General features: G+C 31.0%; 1 protein-coding gene and 1 pseudogene across 2 annotated transcripts; one reads left to right on the top strand and one right to left on the bottom strand.

The window, feature by feature from the left end:
• LOC107646161 (protein NAR1) lies at positions 3,619-10,096 on the bottom strand. 2 transcript variants are annotated; one of them, XM_016350362.2, is made up of 12 exons: positions 9,690-10,096; positions 7,965-8,127; positions 7,726-7,799; positions 6,706-6,859; positions 6,273-6,459; positions 5,527-5,653; positions 5,182-5,359; positions 5,038-5,087; positions 4,787-4,958; positions 4,494-4,620; positions 4,315-4,406; positions 3,619-4,177 (listed from the first exon to the last, which is right to left on the bottom strand). In XM_016350362.2, exons 2-12 carry the CDS (start codon positions 8,085-8,087, stop codon positions 4,025-4,027), a joined length of 1,437 nt encoding a protein of 478 aa, XP_016205848.1. In that variant the 5' UTR covers positions 8,088-8,127; positions 9,690-10,096; the 3' UTR covers positions 3,619-4,024. The 2 variants fall into 2 exon arrangements, with proteins under 2 accessions (XP_016205848.1, XP_016205847.1); XM_016350361.2 differs by having other exon boundaries at positions 4,315-4,409.
• Positions 9,699-18,352, top strand: part of LOC107646654 — a 10,922-nt pseudogene continuing 2,268 nt past the window's right edge.

Raw genomic sequence — 18,352 nt, forward strand, 5'->3', positions numbered from 1 at the left:
ATTTGATGGTTCAAACTGGCGTTCAACGCCAGCTAGAGACCCTTTTCTAGCGTAAAACGCTGGAACTTGCACCAGAACTGGAGTTAAACGCCCAAACTGGTATCCAAGCTGGCGTTTAACTCTAGAAAAGGCCTATGCACGTGTAAAGCTTAATGCTCAGCCCAAGCACACATCAAGTGGGCCCTGGAAGTGGATTTCTGCACTCCCTGCACTTAATGGATGAAACGAGTATTCAAGAGATGTTTTCAATGTATATTGAAAGTCGTGCCCGAATTTTGTTCATCGAATTGTATATTGAATTCAAACAATCTGAGGCCGACCAGAATATTGTACGAGAAGATTACAATAGTGACAGTAAAGAAGAGTTCGAAAGCAATTACGAAGTTGTTGGTCCAGACGGAAATGAAGATCAAGGTGACAGCACTGTGGCTCCAAATGTGACAGACGTGGCAAATGCACTCGCAAACAAAATGTCGTTTGAGGAGCCATCTTTCATGCAAGTGTTGGATTTAGAAGCCATGCATGTTCCGGAGTTTCTGGAATATATTAGTGCAAGTACGTAATTGTTTATATTTATAAAAAGGATTAGAATTTCGTAATAATTTATGTTGATCAATGGACGAATAGTTAGGTGACATGTAAAAATATACTCAATTAGCATTTGTTTATTGTGTTTATTTAGGTAAGTTTAAGATAATAATTTTTTTTAGTTAGTTATTGGTTTAGTTAAATATAAATTAGTATGTAGTTAAATTATTAACAATTACTAATTTACTACTAAAACATCATAATTTTCTAACTAGAGCAACTAATTTAGTAAAATCATGCTAATTTTTTTGTTAATTGCCAAATTTAGTCATTACCATCTTAACCTACCAATTAATTAACTATCATTATTAATCATTTATCACCAGGGACAGACATACGGGAACAAGTGGAGGCCTCGACCCCCCAACTTTTTTTTAAAAAAAATTAATAGTAGTAAATTATTAAGTATGATTTAATTATTTAAAAATTTATTTAATATTTAGTCTAGTATAAATAAGGGTAAAGTATATTTTTTGTCTTTGAAGTTTAATAAAAGTTTTAAAAATACCCCTAAATTTTATTTTGTTTCAATTTTGTCCCAAAAATTTTCGATTTGCATAAAAAATATCTCTCTGACGGCTAATTTTTCAAAAAATTTAAGACCGATTCAACAACAATTTTATAAGAACAACCCCTCAACACAAGCAAATCAAACATAATTTTCATGCATTATTGTTAGATTTGTCTTAAATTTTTAAAAATTTAGCCGTCGAGGATATATTTGATGCAAATTGAAAACTTCTGGGACAAAATTGAAACAAAATAAAACTTAGGGGTATTTTTGAAACTTATGTCAAATTTTAGGAACAAAAAGTATACTTTATCCTATAAATAATAGTCTAGTTCAACCTAAATATTAATGATTTCTAATATCTAAAAAGTAAGTAACAATATTTAAAAAATATGAAAAAGATATTATTACTAATATTTTTTAATTAAATAAAACTTTTTTAAATCCCACAAAGCCTTTTTTATTCATTTAGTATTAATTCTCTCTGTTTCAACTACTACAACTGAAAGATCTTTTTTAGCTATGAATATTGTGAAGAATGACTCAGAAATAAAATGAAAGATGAATTTCTTGTTAATTGTCTTTTAATTATATTGAAAAAAAATTGCTGAAAAATTTGACACAAATTCTATTATCGATGAATTTTATAATGCCAAGAATCGACTACTTCATTAGTAAAAAGTCTACACATATTTTTTACACTTTAAAATATATTATCTATCGGTATATTTTTGTAATACATCTTACATTATATAATTTTTTACATAATTTTTTAATATTATATATGTCATTGGCCCCCCATAATAATATTTCTGGATCCGTTCCTGTTTATCACCACTAACTCAACAACAAATATTAATTCAAATCACACAACTATCGTACATAATTTTATTAAATCTAATTAAAACAAACAATTTTACTAACTCCAATTTACTAAATAATAATATTTTAACTTCTAAATTTAATTGATTATCCGAAAGCTAACTATGAACAATGAACAAACACATTGTATTATATTTTACAAAGTCTCATTTTTAATCAAAATCATCAACATTATTTCTAAAAATTCGGCACCCATTTACTTTATTTACTGTTACGAAAAATTTCTTTAATTTATAAAGTTATAATTTCGAACAATTAAATTTCTAACAATAATAATTATAATTTTAAAATATAAACAATAATAATAATAATAATAATAATAATAATAATAATAATAATGTAGCTGCTATATATGTTCCTAAGCTGAACTATCTCCAACAATAATTATAATTAAATTTCTAACAACAATAATAATGATTCTGAAATATAAAAAAATTTAATAAATACACTTACATAATTATCATAGCTGAGATAATTTACAATATGAAATTCAGAACGATCAACATCTCTATATTTTTTCTTTTTTGGCATTTCAGTTTGTTTTGGATGAAGCAGAGGCAGCAGAATTTGTTGAAGGATGAAGAAGGGGAGAGAATGGCTGCTGGGTGGGGATGAAAATGAAGGTTTGAGAGGGACTCAGAGGTAGGTGTGGATGGAGTAAAGGGGGTATGCTGGTTAAGGGGGCACTGTCCTGGGGACAAGGCGCCTGCGACACGTGACTGCAGTGAACAACTCGTATGGTCCGTGTTGTTGTGAACAAGTCGGACCGTCCGATTAGGCCCCCCAACTCGCACCGTCCGATTTCTCTTCTGCTGACACCACATACAAGTAAAGTACACCTGATCCCCATGTCTTGTGGTGTTGAAGCTTTACGTGTTTTATTTTACTGTATTAATTTTACTTACTATATTTTGTCATATTGTAACTTGTTAATTTAACTTACTATATCTTTTTGTATTTTATCTCCTCATTATTCAACATCTTAAAATGTTGTTTTATATCTTATCATGTACATTCTACTTGATATATTTTGTTACCTCATCGTGTTATTCAATAGGTTATTGTGTTCATTTTATTTATCATGACAGGTTATTGTGTTCATTTTATTTATCATGTCTTATCGTGTTTTGTGTTTCAATATATTGTTTTATATCTTACCACACATTTTATTTATGAAGTCTTCTCGTCTCTTATATCTAATCATAATATTATGTATACATAACTTATCTACTAAATTAGTCATTATATATATGTTTAATTTATTTTCAATGTCTAATTTATATTCTAACATATATCTGATATTCTGATTTGTTTATATACACATATAGTATAAATAATTTTAACATCATAATCAACATTTCATCAAACTAGTGAATATTAAAAAGTGAAAAAAAGATTGTTTCTGTTTAAAAACGGTTTAAGTTTATGTACATAACAATTAAAGAAGCTTACAACAAAAAATAGCACAAGACCCCATAACCTCTTATTTGACTCTATAGTCAAGATTTACTTGGTTCCTTACTTTTCACATTTAAATAAAATCCACCACCTATATGTGAACACAATGATGAAAAATCAACACCAAATTACTTTCATTTCAATGTTATTAAACTAAACTGTCATTATACATTAATACATGAAATGAACCGTAAAATGTATTGGAACAATACACAAAGCAGTATGTTTAGTTATCTATACATTAAAATTATTGACAAACCTAGATCCCACAAATAATAGTGGCTCCAAGGAAAAAAAGCTAAATAAATATCTAAGTGATTTTTCCATTTGCAATCTAATTAGGTTAAGACTTAAGACTTAACATGAAAAAGGATATACAATACAAGACTCACGGGTGCTGACTGGGTTTGGTATAAATATGGAGGGTGTAAACTATATATATACATAAGAGAAAATCTGTCTACTACCAAAATTGGATGATGATGACCCTTCCGATACCACAAAATTAATTGAAAAAAAATATTGGGAAAAATGTGCTGTTCCTTCCAACCCCATTTCTGTTCAAACTTCGCTTCTGAAATTTTCTCACCAATTATGCAATTGAGAAGTAATGTTTTTCTCGACAGGATGGTACTGTGTGTGAAGGTGTCTCTTGGCTTTATCGGAGCCAGGCTGCTCGAGCCACTTGTCATATAAGTCTCTTACGATGGGGTTATCGAATGGTTCTGCTACACGAACCTAGCATATACAGAAATTTAGTCATTCCCTGATTCAAATGTTGTAAGCAGCAGAAAAATGCAAAACAAACTTACATTACAAAACTCCACAATTATATCATTCATGAAAACTAATGGCAAGTTTGCATCAGTTCTTACATTTTCCATGTAAACAGTTTCCAACAATTGGCTCAATTCTTTGGGAGATTGCCCTTTTTTTGGTTTAATTTGACCTCCGCCATTCAAGCAACCTACTTAAAATCAGTAGAATGTTAAATCAACATATAAATAAAAGCTCCATCAAAAAACATTTCAGATGGAAAGGAAAAATGCAATACCTGAAGGGCAAGCCATGATCTCTAGAAAATGATAGTCACATTTACCAGTTTTAAGTTTTCTGACAACATTTTGCAGGTTCCGAAAACCATAACAGAGAGCAAATCTCAACACTATTTTCCCCTCCACCTGCACAAACATTAGAAAGCAATTTATATCACTATATGAAGATAATGATATATATTCCATAAATTGTTATTATGCATGAATATGCAATATCTTAAATACTTTGACAACCTTCATATACTTGAGCAATAAAAAAAAATGCTATATAAAAATTTTCACAAGAACTTGCCTCAAGTGTAACTTCCTGAAAATCCGAATTCCGTATATTTCTAAAGTTCAGAGGGCCATCAATCTGTCTTCCAAAAAGAGTTTTAGCGGCATATCGGAAAATTGTTTCTGCATAACCTCCAGAGCTCCCACAGATCCCATAAAGGTAACCTTCTTCATTAATATTTGTCAACCTGCATGAAAGTGCATCACATCTAAACTATTTCACAAACACAAGAAACTAAAAGATAGAAGCAGTTTTTAGTTTCTTACGATCTATCCAAAGGAGATTCTTCTAGGCTTTGAAAATCAACTTCTTTTAACTGGATTTAGAAACAGAGCAGAAAATTATTCACAAACCATTTGATAGAAGTGAATGAATTCACAAAACTAAGGAGATGCATGGAGAATACTAACCTGAATCAATTCCAAAACTTCTCCTGTTGTCAGTACAGAATCGACCTCTGTCACCATGTTATCTTCATTCCCACTCCCTTCATCATGGGACTCCGGTTGGATAACAAAGTCATCCCTAGCAGCCTCAAGCTTTTTATCATAACAAGGCATAACAGTGACGTGGTAAATTTCTTCAGGCCTGTAAAAGAATATTTCCAAGCATTTCACTACATAGATAACTGAAAAAGATGGCTTCCTATTCGTTTCAGCGTGACAAAAAAAAATTAAGACATCATATATTATCATAAAAATAATAAGGGATAATTTCATCAGTAGAAACTTTATTATGTTAAGTGAACACCCTACCTAAGCCCCATATCTTGACATAAATAGTGTTTTATGATGGCTCCAATTGTTTGTTGTGGACTCTTTACTTTTGAAATATTTGGTAAAACAAACGACCCAAGTTGCTTCTCTGCATAGCAAATCCAACCTGAAAATATATGTTAACATCACAACAATCAGTTAGCATTTCTCCCTCCTACTTGAACCTTTACAAAAACATATTCTAAATATTTTGAAAGTAAATTTTTCAGTTCCCCCTTCTTTATCTCAAACTCCAAATGCAATACCACAAGACCACTATTAACTAAAAAAAGAAGCCATTTTTCATTTATTTTTTTATCAAAACACAGAAAAATTTACAGTATTAATAACTTAAGATCCCAGTTAAAGTTCCTATTTCCATATTCAGTATCAAAACAATTGCAAATCCAATATTTTTTCAACACTTCTCCAAGAAATATTAAATATAAGCCAGCCAAGTACTTTCACAAATCACAATCATATATCGTTTTGTCCAACATCCAGGTATATGTGCTTGAGAGGCAATTTTCGAGTGCATTTGGTTGAGTTAAGAAAAATGAGTGTTTTTTTATGATATAGTTTTCAGTAAGAGTATTTAACACAAGGTACTTTGTTTAGCCCGTAGAAAATGCTCTCAAACTTTTATTCTTTTCAAAAATATTTATATGATTCTTAGAAGTATAATTAGATTAAACCAGGTCTTAAATGTAGCCGTTACCAAAACTAATAGAGTTAAATTTATATACCTGGACATGCAGAAGCAATCATAGGTAGGCTCGACTTATTCTTCTTATCATCAAACAGTTGATTCTGTTTGTACCTTGACATGAATTCTATACAAGATTCAATAAGGGTTAAATCTCTACTGCAACTTGTATCAAAAATTGCCATAACTCCCAATAATTTGAAAAATCTTGTCAGCTTCTTGAAAACCTGTAATAGTAAATATTTCACATTTAAACCAAGAATAAAAGAATAAGAGAAAAACCTGTAATAGCAAATATTTCACATTTAAACAAAGAATAAAAGAATAAGAGAACAGCAGTCTAATACAAAGATAAACCAAACAAGCTAGAATTCATAGAAACTGAATGTACGAGGCTAGAATTCAAAATGGTTGTTTAAATAATGGCCTAGCTACATAATTCATAGACTAAAAGCGAATATCTAAAGCATCACCTGAAGGGGAGAAATGCCGAAATGAGCTGCAAGGGAGGCCCTTGACTGGGGAGAAACAGACACAATCACTGCTTTTCCCTTTTTAATATTAGATAAAAACTCATCCAAACTTTGTTTCTCCAGCATAACTGTCTCCGCAGACGTCACACAGCCACTGTATTGTCAGACAAGTTCATTATGTAAGCTTACAGAGTGGCCTTATAAGCCATCCCATAAACATAGGGAAATATGTTTTTTTTTTATAATAAAAAATAACCACATCTATGACCTATTGACATTAGTATCTTGAATAGTCATTTATAAAACTTTTCCTTGGTGTAACCCAGATTTTCATGTTTGGCCTTCAGAACCTTCAGGATATTTCCCCATAATTCTATTTTAGAATGCTAATATCTAATCCTTCTATATAAATTTCAGCTTTAATTAATTCTTTATGAAAGATCGAAGTTTTCTTTATGGCGCTAAGGGTTTTGTTTGGATAATAAATAAATTGCTAAGGCATTGGGAAATTCTTACCATTGGGTGTTTAAGGATGTTCCGATTATCAGACTTGCAATTTTCGACTTTTTAAGGAATTTGGAAAGAGTTGCTTTTGATATAAAGAACAACTTGGACTAGTGTCTTAGAAGTAATTTCTAAATAGTTTCATCCAATACACCCTTTATTGCATCTGTTCTAAGAGCCAAAATGAATAAATGCTTCGACATAAATTCAAATACCAAGTCTCCTTAAGCTATTATAAGATTAAGACTCCTAAGCATGAATGGTACGGTTATAGCTCCAACAACAAACTACTATGCCTTTGTATATCAATTCTCTCATAATTCATAGAATGTTTTCATCTTGATGCAAAGTGATCTAATCATTCCATAATCCCGTAGTCCAAAATCCCAATACAGCCCTATCACAATCATAATATTACTAGGAACAGAACAAAAACGTCATGAAAGGTCTAAAAAAAAGTAATACTAATGCTAAAAAAATCACTTCACACTCGCCAAATGTTAAGAGAGGACAAACCTGCATGCCAAACAATCCTTTAGAGAAATCTTAACAGGCTCTGACTGAACTTGCTTGTTTTTGCCAACTAAACCCTACAGTCACACCAATAACCAAAATTATATATAAATAAAGACCCAAAAGAGAAACAATGAAAGTTTCAGCTGAATATACAAAAAGAGATTTTTTTTCTAACAAAAGAACACTTATTTTACTTTCTATAACAAGAAGAGGATTGAAAACTGAGTTGTGGAAATTACCTTGGAATCGGATTTGTTGGCCTTTGCTTTCAAACCCTTGAGCGATACTATGCATGCCTGAGACGGCGCTATGAAATCGTTGAGGTCCCCAATCCGAAGCGCTGCGGAGAATTTTTCCGACATGACTCTTTCTACTATGATCAACAATTTGTAGTTGGGGAAGCTGAAAAAGAGAAGTCCGGTAGCGGTACGCGGTAAGTTGATTGATGATAAAAGAAGAGAGGGTGTCTAAAAAGGATGAAAAGTTCGGGTTTTGGGAGGAAAATAAATATCGGGACGCGCCCAAAAAGTTGGAAAGGGATCTAAGTTAGGTAGGTCAAATGAAGAAGAGGGAGAGAAGTGAAGATGACCGATTCACTATTCATTTGTTCATCCAATACACGGTCGAATTCGTCCTTGAAAATACCTTGTTATCCAAATTAGATTTTTTTTTTAATTAAATTCATTTTTTAAAGATTTTAAATTAGTATTATTAGTTCTTCTATCACTTTTATTGTTCATAGCATCAAAGTTTACTAATATAATACACTAAATGACATCACAATATATTTAACAATTCTAATCAAGGTTCTGAAAACCGGATTAGTCATCAAACCGCTCTAGTTACTGGTTCACTAGTCCAACCGATTCAACCGGAAAAACCGTTTTATAATAAAATAATAAAAAATATAAATAAATGCCCTAAAACATAATTATAATCTAATATAAATCTTAAAATGTCTTCTAAATTTAAAGCACTACATGAAATGTCATCAAAATGTTATGATTTTATCAAAGTACAAACTCAAAAATTAAATAACTAAGGTGTTTATTTAAATACGTTTTGAATCTAACTCTAATCTCATTGTTGATGAGAGTGCAAATTAATAATCATAATACTAACTCTAATCTAATTAAGCAGCTATTGTCCCATCTGAACCAAATTAGATGCTTATATGCTAATAAAGTACAAGTACTACTTGATCCCCTACTAAAAGCAACCAAAAGCATAATTAAATACCTAAGCACACAAAGTAATTAACATCAAGATATTTCCATCTTTGAAACAAACTTAACCAACCAACCAAATATAAACTAACCTAAAGAAATTTCTTATGAACTAACCTGAAAAAACAAGGACAATCTCAATCTCAAAAATCACAACAATTTCAATTTAGCAAATTAGCAAATTAACAATTTGAGAAGAACACAGCAACTCAAAGACAACAATACACAACAACAATTTGCAAATAAACAACAAGAATAGAAAATCCAGCAAATTATATCGAAGCAAAAGATTAAGCTGCACACAGCATAAGAATGCAAAAACAACATGAAAAAGAGCAACACAGCAAACAAACAGCATTATAAAAAAAATAACAATCAATAGCAATAAGAACAACCACTGCAGTGAACAAACATCAACAAACAAAACCATCAAGAACAAACAGCAACAATCAGCAACAATTAACACAACACTGAACAATTAAATAAAAAAATACATCTGAACAACAAGAACAGTTCCATAATTACTGTAAAACAATAATCTAAATTACTCATAACAGAGAAACTAAAAAAATCATTACTCATAACACGAACAGCTCAATAATGTTCAATAACATTCATTACTCATCATCAGTAACAAAAATCAGTCAGCAATTAAATTGATCATGAACGAACAAACTAAATTATATTGATTCAAGAAACCTAAGAAAACTCAACAGAGATAAGCAAGAAATTACTTACAAAAAAACAATGAACAGAACAGAGATTCAGGGTTTCAGATGAGGGAGAGGGAGCTCAGATGAGGGCTGAACAGCGGCGGAAGCTCGGCCAAAACAGAGGCCGAAGCGTGGAGATAACAGCCGGGCTGGAGCAGAAAGAGAGCTTGAGGCAAGCTCGACCAAGCGACGAAGAGGGAGCACCGCGGCGGAAGCAAGGCGATACAGAGGCGGCGGAAGCTCAAAACTGACGGGAAAGCGTGGTGAGCAGACGCGTTTCGACGACCATGGTCGCAGTGCGGACGCCGGCGGTGCAGATCGCGACGGCGGCGTTGGTGCGGCGGCGGTGACACAGCTTGAAGAAAGCAGGGTTGGTGGCTAGGTTTTTTCGAGAGAGGGAAGCAGATGCGTAGGTGAGTGAGAGAGACAGAGAGGGAAGCTTCTTTTTTACTTTGTTTGTTGAAAAGTGAAAAACGGCCAGGTCCGGTTCGGGCCGGTTCGCACTTCGCAGCCAGTTCAACGGTTTTTGACTGATTTTTTTATCAATGGTTTCAAGAGATTAACCAGATCGTAATTGTTGTCAGTTTATGGTTAGCCAGTCGAACCAGTCAATCCAGTCCGATTTTAAGAGCAATAGTTTTATGTTAAATTTTATTAATTTAAAAAGTCATTAAATTTAAATATTTAAAACTTTATAATGAATTTTTAATAATTTTATTTTATATAACGAGGTATTTTTAAGGACAAATTTGACTATGTATTAGATGAACAAATGAATAGTGAATCGGTCATCTTCACTTCTCTCCCTCTTCTTCATTTGACCGACAAAACTTAGATCCCTCTCCACCTTTATGAGCGCGTCCCAATATTTATTTTCCTCCCAAAACCCTAACTTTTCATCCTTTTTAGACACCTTCTCTTCTTTTATCATCAATCAACTTACCGCATATCGCCACCTGATCTCTCTTTTTCACCTGACTTCTCTTTTTCGGATTGGGGACCTCAATGATTTTATAGCACCGTCTCAGGCATGCATAGTATCGCTCAAGAGTTTGAAAGAAAACGCCAACAAGCTCGATTCAAGGTAACTTCCACAACTCACTTTTCAATCCTCTTGTTATAGAAAGTAAAATAAGTGTTCTTTTGCTAAAAAAAATCTCTTTTCATATATTCAGCTGAAACTTTCATTATTTTTTTTCTTTTGGGTCTTTATTTATAATAATTTTGGTTATTAGTGTGACTGTACGTTTCAGTTGGCAAAAACAAGCAAGTTCAGTCAGAATCTGTTAAAATTTTCCTAAAAGATTGTTTGGCAAGTAGGTTTGTCCTCTTTTAACATTTAGCGAGTGTGAAGCGATTTTTTAGTATTATTATTACTTTTTTTAGATTTTTCATAATGTTTTTGTTATGTTGCTAGTAATATTATGACTATGATAGAGCTGTATTCGAATTTCGGACTACGGGATTATAGAATGATCAGATCACTTTGCATCAAGATGAAAATATTCTATAAATTGTGAGAGAACTGATATACAAAGACATAGTAGTTTGTTGTTAGAGATATAATGGTACCATCCATGCTTAGGAGTCTTAATCTTATAATAGCTTAAGAAGACTTGGTATTTGACTTTATGTTAAAGTTTTTATTCATGTTGGCTCTTAGAACAAAATGCAATAAAGGGTGTATTAGATAAAACTATTTAGAAATTACTTCCAAGACACTATTGTTCTTCATATCAAAAGCAACTCCTTTCAAATTTCCTAAAAAGTAAAAAATTGCAAGTCTGATAATCGGAACATTCTTAAAAATCCAATAATCAGAATTTTCCAATGCCTTAGCAATTATTTATTATCCAAACAAAACCCTTAGTGCCATAAAGAAAACTTCGATCTATCATAAAGAATTAATTAAAGCTGAAATTTATATAGAAGGATTAGATATTAAGAGTTTAAAATAGACTTATGGAAAAATATCCTCAAGGTTCTGGGGGCCAAATATGAGAATCTAGGTTACACCAAGAAAAAATTTTATGAATGACTATCCAAGATACTAATGTCAAATTGTCAATAGGTTATAGGTGTGGTTATTTTTTATCATAAGAAAAATAACATATTCTCCTATATTTATGGGATGGTTTATAAGGCCACTATGTAAGCTTATATAATGAGTTTGTCTGATAATATAGTGGTTGTGTGACGTCTGTGGATACAACTATGTTGGAGAAAAAGTTTGGATGAGTTTTTATCTAATATTTAATAAAGGAAAAGCAAAGATTGTGTCTGTTTTTCTTTAGCCAAAGGCCTCCCTTGCAGCTCATTTCGGTATTTCTCCCCTTCAGATGATGCTTTAGATATTCGCTTTTAGTCTATGAATTATGTGGGTAGACCATTATTTAAACAACCATTTTGAAATCTAACCTCCTACATTCAGTTTCTATGAATTCTAGCTTGTTTGGTTTATCTTTATATCAGACTGCTATTTTTTTTATTTTTTTTACTCCTAGTTTAAATGTGAAATATTTGCTATTATAGATTTTAAAGAAGCTGACAAGATTTTTCAAATCATTAGGAGTGATGACAATTTTCGATACAAGTTGTAGTAGAGATTTCACCCTTATTGAATCTTGTATGGAATTCATGTCAAGGTACAAACAGAATCAACTGTTTGATGATGAGAAGAATAAATCGAGCTTACCTATGATTGCTTCTGCATGTTTGGTGTATAAATTTAACTCTCTATTAGTTTTAGTAACGACTACATTTAAGACCTGGTTGTTTAATCTAATTATACTTCTAAGAATTATATAAATATTTGTGATAAAACTAGAAGTTTGAAATCATTTCCTACAGACTAAACAAAGTACCTTCTGTAAAATACTCTTATTGAAAACTATATCATTAAAAAATACTCCTTTTTCTTAACTCAACCAAATGCATTCGAAAATTGTCTCTCAAGCATATATACCTAGATGCTGGATAAAACGATATATAATTGTGATTTGTGAAAGTACTTGGCTTATATTTAATATTTCTTGGAGAAGTGTTAAAGAAATATTGGATTTGCAATTATTTTGATATTGAATATGGAAATAGAAACTTTAACTTGGATCTTAAGTAATTAATTCGGTAAATTTTTCTATGTCTTGATCACAAAATAAATAAAAAATGGCTTCTTTCTTTAGTTACTAGCGGGTTTCTGGTATTGCATTTGGAGTTTGAGATAAGAAAGGGGGAAATGAAAAATTTATTTTCAAAATATTTAGAATAGGTTTTAGTAAGGTTTCAAGTAGGAGGGAGGAATGCTAACTGATTGCTATGATGTGAACATATATTTTCAGGTTGGACATGCTATGCATAGAAGCAACTTAGGTCATTTGTTTTACCAAATATTTCAACAGTAAAGAGTCCATAACAAACAATTTGAGCCATCATAAAACACTATTTATGTCAAGATATGGGACTTAGGTAGGGTATTCACTCAACATAATAAAGTTTCTACTGATGAAAATGTCTCCTATTATTTTTATGATCATATATGATGTCTTAATTTTTTTTTGTCACGCTGAAACGAATAAGAAGCCGTCTTTTCCAATTATCTATATAATGAAATGCTTGGAAATTTTTTAACAGCCCTGAATAAATTTACCACGTCACTATTATGCCTTGTTATGATAAAATGCTTGAGGCTACTAGGAATGACTTTGTTATCCAACCGGAGTCGCATGATGAAAGGAGTGGGAATGAAGATAACATGGTGACAGAGATCGATTCTGTACTAACAATAGGAGAAGTTTTGGAATTGATTCAAGTTAGTATTCCCCATGCATCTTCTCAGTTTTGTGACATTCACTTTTATCAAATGGTTTGTGAATAATTTTGTGCTCGGTTTCTATTTTTCAGTTAAAAGTAGTTAATTTTCAAAGCTTAGAGTATTTCCTTTGGATAGATCATAAGAAACTAAAAAATGCCTTTATCTTTTAGTTCCTTGTGTTTGTGAAAAAGTTTAGATGTAATGCACTTTCATGCAGGTTGACAAATATTAATGAAGAAGGTTACCTTTTAAGGGGTCTGTGAAAGCTCTGGAGGTTATGCAGAAATAATTTTTCGATATGTGGCTAAAATTCCTTTTTGAAGACAGATTGATGGCCTTCTGAACTTTATAAATATACTGAATTTGGATTTTCACGAAGTTACACTTGAGGCAAGTTCTTGTGAAAATTTTTCTATAGAACTTTTTTATGCTCGAGTATATGAAGGTTGTCAAAGTATTTAAGATAGTGCATATTCATGCATAATAACAATTTACAGAATATATATCATTATCTTTATATAGTGATATAAATTGCTTTCTAATGTCTATGCAGGTGGAGGAGAAAACAATGCTGAGATCTGATCTCTATTATGATTTTTGGAACTTGCAAAATGGTGTCAGAAAACTTAAAACTGGTAAATGTGACTATCATTTCCTGAAGATCATGGCATACCCTTCAAGTATTGCATTTTTCCTTTTTATCTCAAATGTTTTTTGATGGAGCTTTTATTTATATGTTGATTTAACATGCTACTGATTTTAATGAGGTTGCTTGAATAGTGGAGGTCAAATTAAACCAAAGAAAGGGAAATCTCCTGAAGAATTGAGCCATTTGCTGGAGACTATTTACATGGAAAATGTAAGAACTGTTGCAAACTTGTCATTAATTTTCATGAATGATATAATTGTGGAGCATTGTAATTTAAGTTTATTCTGCATTTTTTTCCTTACAACATTTCTGAATCAGTGAATAACTATATTTCTATATATGCTAGGTTCGTGTAGCAAAACCAGTCGATAATCCCATTGTAAGAGGCTTATATGACAAGTGGCTCGAGCAGCTGATAGAGAGATTTATACCGGTTCGAAATTTAACAAAATAATCTCATTGTGAGCATAGTCCAAACCGACAATCAATCCTCAAATCAAACTTTAATTTTGGTTGTCACAAGTCCAACCAATAAAAATAACCGAGAGTATTAGTCCTGGGTCGTTCTCCCTAGGAATTACAATCGAATGCCTAATTATTGGTTATGAGTTTCAAGGGGGGTTGGGTTGATAAAACAAAAAATTAAATGGTAAGAGATGTAAATCAAACAACTAAAAATAATAATTACTAAAAAGACACATTCATGGCAAGGATTGAGAATCAAGACTTTCTATCCTAGTCATTAATGATGATACAATAACTAACAAGAGCTAATCCTATTTCGTCATCTTCAACGTCGGAAGAAGGTACAATGTTATCTTCAACATAGGAAGAAAGTCAAATAGGCCTAGTTAATCTCAATTCAAAAGTCCTAATCAACTCACTAATTGAATTAGCAAGAGATTAGAGTCAATGAAAACAATATTAACTAACAACTCTAGATTACCATTCTAAATTGGGTATCAATGACTCAAGATTGCCTAATTTCTCTTTCCAAGCCAAGAATGCTAAAAAATCTACTCTAACATCCAACCAAGCATTTTGTCAAACACTTGGAAGGCATAAAAGGAAAGCATCATAAAAGTGCAAGAATAATAAATCTACAACTACTCAATGCAAGAAATTAACAATAACAACAAAGGAAAGCACATTAAACATGAAATACCTCAAAATTGCATTAAAGGAAATTGAAATTAACAAAAGTGTTCATAAACATAAAAATGACATAAAAGAGAAATTAACAAAAGGAACTAAGAGAACAAGGATGTAATAACAAGAAATTGTAAGAAAAACTAATTGAAAACAATAATAAAAACCTAAATCTAGAAGAAAATTAAACTAAGAACCCTAATTTTTAGAGAGAAGAGGGAGCTTCTCTCTCTAGAACTAACCTAAGGCATGCTTCATATACTAACTAATTGCTCCCCCCTTGTCCAATCTTAAAATCTGCATCAAATATCCTCATAAATGAGTTGGATTTGGGCCTGGAAAGCTCAGAACTTGCCCCCAGCGTCTTTACTTTAACGAGGTCATGTGATCAACGTCACACGTGCACGTGGATGACGCGTGCGCATCGTTGGCAGATTTCCTCCTCATGCGTACGCGTGGATGAAGCGTGCGCGTGGCCTTGACAAAGTTATCCAAATGCTCATTTCTTCATGAATTCTCCACTTTGCATGCTTTTCTCTTCACCTCTTCCATCTAATACTAGCCTTATGAACCTGAAATCACTCAACAAACATATCAAGGAATCGAATGGAATTAAAGTGAATTAGATTTAGCTATTTTAAGGTCTAAAAAGCATGTTTTCACTCTTAAGTACAAATTAGGAGAAATTCACAAAACCATGTTATTTCATTGAATAAATGTGAGATAAGTTGATAAAATCCCCTAAATTTAACACAAGATAAACTACAAAATTGGGATTTATCAGCAGCTTAGCTCCAATAAAATCAAGAGATACCTTCACAAGCAGTACCATACCATCGAGAAAAATATTACTTTTCAATTGCATAATTAGTGAGAATCTTTCAGAATTGAAGTTTGAACAGAAATAGAGTTGGACGTAACAAAACATTATTTTTCTCAGTATTTTTCTTCAATTAATTTTGTGATATCAGAAGGGTCATCATCATCCAATTTTGGAGTGAGCAGATTTTTTTCTTATGTATATATAATTTACACCCTCCATATTATACCAACCCCAGTTAGCACCAATGAGTCTTGTATTGTATACTCTTCTTCATATTAAGTCTTAATCCAATTAGATTGCAAATGGAAAAACCACTTAGATATTTGTTTTTTTTTTCTTGGAACCACTATTATTTGTGGGATCCAAATTTGTCAATAATTTTAATGTGTAGATAACTAAACATATTGCTTTGTGTGTTGTTTCAACATTTTTTACGGTTCATTCCATGTATTAACTTATAATGACAATTGAGTTTAGTAACATTGAAATGAAACTAACTTTTTTTGGTGTTGATTTTTTATCGTTGTGTTTACATTTAGGTGATGAATTTTATTTAAATGTGGAAAGTAAAGAAGCAAGTAAATCTTGACTATAGAGTCGAATAAGAGGCTTTGGCGTCTTGTGTTACTCTTTGTTGTAAGCTTCTTTAATTGATGTGTACAAAATTTTATTAAACTTAAACCGTTTCTAAATAGAGACAATCTTTTTTCACATTTTAATATTCACTAATTTGACAAATTTTTTTTACTATGATGCTAAAATTATTTGCAACTATATGTGTATAAAAAAAAATCAAAATATCAGATATACATTAGAATATAAATTATATAATAAAAATAAATTAAACATATATATAATGATTAATTTAGTGAATAATTTTTTGTGTACACATAATATTTTTTATTTATTTGTGATAAAAAAATGCATAAATAAACTTTTGGTTCCCATAATAGACACATGATATTTACCTACTAAATTTTACAGACACATAATAAAAAAAATGCATAAATAAGCTTTTGGTATACATAATATTTTTTGTTAAATGTGAATACCATAAGATAGAACACTAAAATATACAGACACATGATTTTCAATTTTAGTTGATACAATTCAAGATATTTTAGTTTCAATTGTTATCAACTTCTTCTATCATATGCGAACATAATGATTAGATACAGTACACGATTTTTTTTAATTCGAACATGATAAGATAAAGCAGCATTATTAGACATAAAATACGACAAGACTTAATAAATAAATTTAGGATAAATTTTTTCGATAAATATAACTTAAGGTATTTAGTTTTGTTCTCTATCGATTTCTGACTTTTTTTTCTACTAATTGTGAGCACCACAAGACACTGACACTAACATGATAAGTTTATGTAATTAGATTAAATCAATTTTAAATTGAGAGGATATTGAGACATTGAAATTTTTCAATTTATAATTGATTTAATCTAATTTATAAATTTATCAGGTTAGTAGCAAGGTTGTGAGAATTGAACCATCATTGAATCGGTCAAGTGACTGGTTTGATGATTTAATAGTCCAGCCGAATTGAACCGTGATTAAACCAGTTTAAGTAAATATAAAATAAAATTATTAAAAATTTACCATAAAATTTTAAATATTTAAAGTTAATGACTTCTAAATTAATAAAATTTAAAATTTAAAATTTTGTAGTTTAAAATTCAAAATGTATATAATTTATCATTGAAAGTTCACAAATTCAAACACTAAAATTTACGGCTACAGAAAATCAAAACGCATATAATTAACAAACACATTACATTCCTCCACTAAAAGAACAAACTAGTTTTAAACACTACTTACACAAATTTCTAATTATTGAACCTAAACTTACACAAATTACATAATTTACACAAAATTTCTATTCATATAAGCAACAATCTAATGATACATACAGTTTTAGAATACACAATTAATAATTACAGAACTTAGAAAACTCAGAAGTCATAATTAACAATTACGATCAAACAATCAACAAAATTATTTTAAAAAATTAGCTTAGAAATTTTTTTTTTATCAAAATTCAGAAAATTAACAAGAATAATTAACTCAGAAGTATAGATTAATCATAATTAATTTCAGAAAAAAATTAGGACTGAAGAAGCAATCTAGGAGTGATCATTGGAAAAGAAAAGACAGTCGAGAAACAAAGACGTCCGTGAGGAGTGATAGCCGAGTAATTAAACGGAGGTGACGGCGATGAGGACAAGCGAGTAGAGACGTT

Source organism: Arachis ipaensis, chromosome B06, assembly GCF_000816755.2.
Source record: "Arachis ipaensis cultivar K30076 chromosome B06, Araip1.1, whole genome shotgun sequence".
NCBI lineage: Eukaryota > Viridiplantae > Streptophyta > Magnoliopsida > Fabales > Fabaceae > Arachis > Arachis ipaensis.